Below are 5,318 nucleotides of genomic sequence, written 5' to 3'. Positions count from 1 at the left end.
CCAAAGTTATCATTTACTGTTGTCAAATATAACTTACTATTAGATTCATCAGTATATAAGTCTCTAACAGCACATAGGAGTGTTGGTAGGTTTGTAATTTCATGAGGATTTAGCTGGATACTCATTGAAGATTCGTGAACAGAGAGGCATGGATAAAGCTCCTCAGGATTGCCCTTACCCTGGATGCTTTTTCTGTGTGATGAAGGAGGGAAACCCAAACAAGCGTAGAGCTAGCATCCACAAATTTTTTAGAGAACTTCCTTCGCAGGATGATGATGGTCAGGTTCTTCCTATTAGTGGCCTTTGGAACACTGCCATGGCACATCCCAATGATCCTGAATTCATTGAATTGGGAATTTTCGAATGCATGGCTGCTTTGATATGGAAAGGCCTAAAAAATCGTCGTTGGCTTTCACATGATCAGAATATATACATTCCTTACTATGCTGCTCATATAATTGGTTCATATACTATGAACATGGAGGAATTTGCCGAATCTGCTGTTCATGCTGGAGTAATCCCTCCTTTAGTTGAGCTTCTGAGAGGGAGACTAACTTGGGTTGAACAAAGGGTGGCAGTTCGCGCTCTTGGACACTTGGCAACTTATGCTAGTACTTTTCCTTCCATAGCAAGTCATGGTGAAATTCTTGAGCTATCTATTCAACTAGCAATGAGCTGCTTAGAAATTGTATATACACATTTTTATCAATACGTTGACAGAAGACTTAGCTATCATTGTGATTTGCTCACACGTGGCATGGGAGGTGTTGAGATGGAGTCTAGAAAAGCAGAGGAATGGGCAAGTCAATTGCAATGCTGGTCCCTTCAACTGATAAATTGTTTTGCATTCAAACCTGAGTTCCTTCCTACAATATGCAAGCCTGAGTTCCTCTCTAAACTTCCAGGCATGTGGGGTGGACTTGTCAATGAAAATTCGCCAGCAGGGATAGGTTTGTTGCGGACCATTTGTCACCATAAACTTGGCCGGGGACCTGTTGCTAACTGTTCTGGAGTTGTTGAAGCACTTTGCAATATTGCGCGTTCTTCAGATGATTGGCAGTATATGGCTGTTGACTGTCTTCTGTGGTTGCTTCAAGATACAAGTACTTGTCATAAGGTATTGTCTTTCTTTCTGTTAATGCAATTTTAAATGTGTACTGTTGTATTAAGAGTTGCACATTCCGGCTAATGGAGTACTTGTAAAAGTTCCGAATATCAGCTGTTTGAATATAAGGGCATTTACATATTTATGCGTGCTTATGTATGATATGCCCCTTAAAATACTTTTATCTTTGAAAATGGTTCGGCAATGTGGAAACCTTGCTAGCAAGTACTCAAGGGAGTATCATAACGAACCAGTATTACCAAACTTATTACCTAATTAATGATATAAATTCACACCCAAAGTGGCCAAAATTGGAATTTTAATACGCATGATTCAAATTGCAATTATAATTGGTGGTTTTAGTGAATTAAGCAACACTATAATCAACCCACTTGAAAAGAGCTAATGAGAATTTTAATGGGTCCTTTAGCTTGATGATTAAGATAAGAATTCATGCCAAGAAGATAATAGAGATCGAGAGAGGCAGAGAGAGCTTAGAACTTCGAACTCTTACAATACATGTTAAAGGCATTATCTTTGATCAATATAGTGCGGGACTCTTTGTTCATTTACTAATTCTTCTTTTTCCAATTTTTCATTTTTATTCATGGCTTTAGACTTTAACAATATGCCATATGTTGGCTGGTCCACATTCGTTCATCAACTACGTGAACCAATGTTTACTGTCTCGCAAAGACCAACAGCAGAACACAAGTACATACGGTCTCTAAGTGATATATGTTCTCCATCTCTTATGGTACACTTTCTTTTGGCTGAGTGGGGAATTTTTTGGCAATCATGTGTAACGACTGTACATTATATTAGAATATCATTTTTTCAGTAATTTTCCTAGTTTGATGTACAGTATATTTATGTGCACAAGTATTTTTCATTCCAACCTGCAGGTTTTTGAGAAGGCTGTGCCTGCTTTACTGGATCTCTCAGAGATCTCAAGCCTTGGGGATAACAAAAAGTTGGGAGATTCCATTGTTGATGTTCTTCCTGAATGTGTTGTTCATTTCACATCAGCAGCGGGCTGCAACTCTCTGAGTGACAACATAAAGGAACAAATTGAGGAGGTTCTGAGTGCCAGGCAGAAATTGAAAATGGAAAAGAACATGCCGAAAGAGGACTTGCATATTAAACAAGCAGCTGCATTGGTGGTCAAGCTCGAAGGAAATTCTTTATTCTCTGCTGGAAACATCGCTGGAGCTGCAGCTAAATATTCAGAAGCTTTGTCATTATGTCCAATGAGATCCAAGAAAGAGAGAGTTGTCTTATACAGTAATCGAGCTCAATGCCATCTGCTCCTGCAGCAACCATTGGCTGCTATAAGTGATGCTACTCGTGCTCTTTGTTTGCATAACCCCGTCAATCGCCATGCTAAAAGCCTGTGGAGAAGAGCTCAAGCCTATGACATGCTAGGTTTTGCTAAAGAGAGCTTATTAGATGCCATTCTATTTATTAACGAATGCTGTCAATCAAATGATCCTGATCTCTCGTTGAGACAAAATAAGGTTCCTGACTATGCTGAGCGCTTAGTGAAAAAGCAGATGCGTGCAGCTTGGTTATTTAGAGAAGCAGCAATAAAGCATGGAGGTGTTCATGGGGAAGCTGGTGGTGGTGATGGTTCTGGTCAAGACACCGATGATTCTGAATGGGAAACTGCCAGTGAAAGTGATATAGGAGACGATGACAAGCATGGAAGAGAAGATTGTGACTGGAAGAATGAAGAACAACGGAAAAGCAAATATGATAAAGCTTCTTTAAAAGGTAATATATATTGTTTGTTCTATCTGGATCAATATCAAACTATTTTTGTGTAATCATCAGAAACACTTGATATGATGGTTGTTTATGCAGAGTTGAGCTGATGACAATGCAAGTACTCTAATTCAGGATATTTCCAGTTTTGCAGTTCTTGGGACTAAGGTAGGGTCATTGTTGGTCTTAAGTATGCTACTAGTAGTAGGTAGCTTGATTATTTTTGCATTTTTCAAGTATTCTATATAAATAATATATGAAGTCAAGCAAATCTATCGTTGTTGGAAACAGATGTGTGTTGTGACACACCTAGTAGGCTCTAGTACCTAAATAATTTCCTTTAACTTGGAAACAACTATTTACCAATTTGTTTGTTTTTTAATCTATTTGGGATCAGCTGTACCTAAGATTTTTGCTCAAGAAAGATTTTATAACAAGTTTAGAGAATAGAAACAGTTCTTTTAATTTCTACTTGCGCTCATCTAATCTATACAAACGACTGACGGAAATGAATGCAGTTCAAGATCCAAGTTTTTGGAGGGGATAAAAAAAAGACACACAAGCGCACAAAGTCACCCCGCAAAAGGAGGGTCCATGAAGGGTCTCACCGCATGATTATTAATTATTTTTTTTTGGGAGGGGGATTGTGCATTTAAGTTAGCAAGGGGCTCTAAAGTATTCCCTTAGTCCTAGTTGTATGTTAACATTTATCCAAATCTAGTCTCTAGCTCTAAGTTTACTTCGACTAAGATTATTCTATAAAGTAAGGGGCTCACATTCTCTACCCATTTTTTCAATCCGTTTTTTTCGCTTCTTAATCTGTGTGCCTAAAGCAATAATACTACTTACCATCACATATCACATTGAGGGAGTATACAGTACACTAGCATTGAACTTTTTAGTTATAGTTTGAGCATACATTTTTAATTTTATTGTGAATGATCTCTCTATTTGTGTAGTCATGCCAACTCCAAGTGATCAATTAATTTTCTCTTGTTCTCCTGAGCTTTAATTTTTTCTGCTCTTTTTATGCAACAGGCACTTACCAGTAATTTAATAACCCTGCTGAAAGACGTAGTCATCATTGAGTCTGTTGTTTGACAACGTAATGTTGAAAGTCCGATTATGAAAGAAAATGGTCCTACGTCTTGCTTACTTCGAACATCAGCCGCCCCCACAGGTTTCCTACTGTTGGAAGGTGCAAGAGAGTACAGATTCACTTTATTTAGATGTAAAACTTGTGTCACAGCTGCATTTTTTTCCCTTGTCATTTTCCAGATTGCTAGACAGTTATGCTCCTGCTGGTAAAACCAAGTTTGGGATCATTTGTGTGAAGAATATTTAGACTAAGTGATTGCGTAGCTCAAAAAGAGCCCTTTTTCCTTGTTCTTCTCATTTTCTTCGCGTTTCATATTAATCTTATTGCTGTAACTTTTAAGAATATTGTATATAAACCCTCCTGTTGAGTGTTTGTTTGCCTATGAATGCAAGAGTCGGTTTTTCCATTTTAGTAATTTTCCATTTTCCCAGTAATAGTTGGTGGGACTATTTTATTTATAAATATGAGATGTGACTGTTGTGGGACCATAAGTTGCATCAAAAAAAAGCTCATTTCAAATTAGTTGCAACATAATAAAATAATACTCCCTATTCAGCTGAATTGTCCTATTTGACTTTTCACACTTGCCGAGGCAACATTTTAACTCTTAATATCTCAAATTATGCTTAATTAAAAATTATAAAAAGTTGATATTAATAATCCTTGTATTGAGACGAATCAAACAAGATCCCATATGACTATGTTTTAACTTATAGATTAAGAGTAAAATACAAATTAAGAGTGATAAGTGAATAGTGCCAAAAAAAATGGGACAATTCAGCTGAATAGGAGGTAGTATTATTTATTCATCCTATTAATATGTAATTAGTTTTTAATATGTAGGTTAAAACATATTTATGTGAAATCCTGTTTAATTCGTTTCATTGTAATGATTATTAATATTAATTTTTTATAATTTTTTATTATATATAATTATAGATATTAAAGATTAAATTATTGAATTGGATTACATGAAAAAACAAACATTACAAGTAAATTCGGAGGAAGTACTACATTTTGATTCCATAGATGTTGGGATTTTATAGCTGCGTCAACAAACCCTATTTTGTCAATCCTGCGACTTCCATAGGTTTTGTGGCTCTCCCTACTTGCTGTTTACAAAAGAGATTTCTTGGGTCAACAAATGACATTGGTGTGTCAGGTTTTGTAATAATGACTTATTTTATTAAAAAAATGCAATAATTCATGCGACATTCACAATAGAGGAATAATTGATCATATATATAATAATTTAATTAAACAAAATTTTATATGAAAAAGTCACAATCATTATAAAAGAGATTTAATGTTGAAGTTTGTCTTTTATCACGTACAATTTTGTCACAGTGA

General features: G+C 36.0%; 1 protein-coding gene across 3 annotated transcripts in view; it reads left to right on the top strand.

Moving 5' to 3' along the window:
- LOC130809694 (uncharacterized) overlaps nucleotides 1-4,636 on the top strand; it is a 5,525-nt gene extending 889 nt beyond the window's left edge. Inside the window, exons 2-5 of one of the 3 annotated variants that reach the window (XM_057675463.1) lie at nucleotides 143-1,117; nucleotides 2,011-2,878; nucleotides 2,969-3,037; nucleotides 3,908-4,636. In XM_057675463.1, the coding sequence (XP_057531446.1) occupies nucleotides 149-1,117; nucleotides 2,011-2,878; nucleotides 2,969-2,979 (1,848 nt within the window). In that variant the 5' untranslated portion in view covers nucleotides 143-148 and the 3' untranslated portion in view covers nucleotides 2,980-3,037; nucleotides 3,908-4,636. Of the gene's footprint in view, nucleotides 1-77; nucleotides 1,118-2,010; nucleotides 2,879-2,968; nucleotides 3,038-3,907 lie in introns of all 3 variants that reach the window. The other 2 variants (XM_057675464.1, XM_057675462.1) reach the window with 2 other exon arrangements.
- Nucleotides 4,637-5,318: the final 682 nt, after the last annotated feature.

The sequence above is a fragment of the Amaranthus tricolor genome, chromosome 4 (genome assembly GCF_026212465.1).
Source record: "Amaranthus tricolor cultivar Red isolate AtriRed21 chromosome 4, ASM2621246v1, whole genome shotgun sequence".
Taxonomy (NCBI): Eukaryota; Viridiplantae; Streptophyta; class Magnoliopsida; order Caryophyllales; family Amaranthaceae; genus Amaranthus; species Amaranthus tricolor.
Note: the sequence above shows the minus strand (reverse complement) of the source record. Positions and strands in the feature narration are given on the sequence as shown.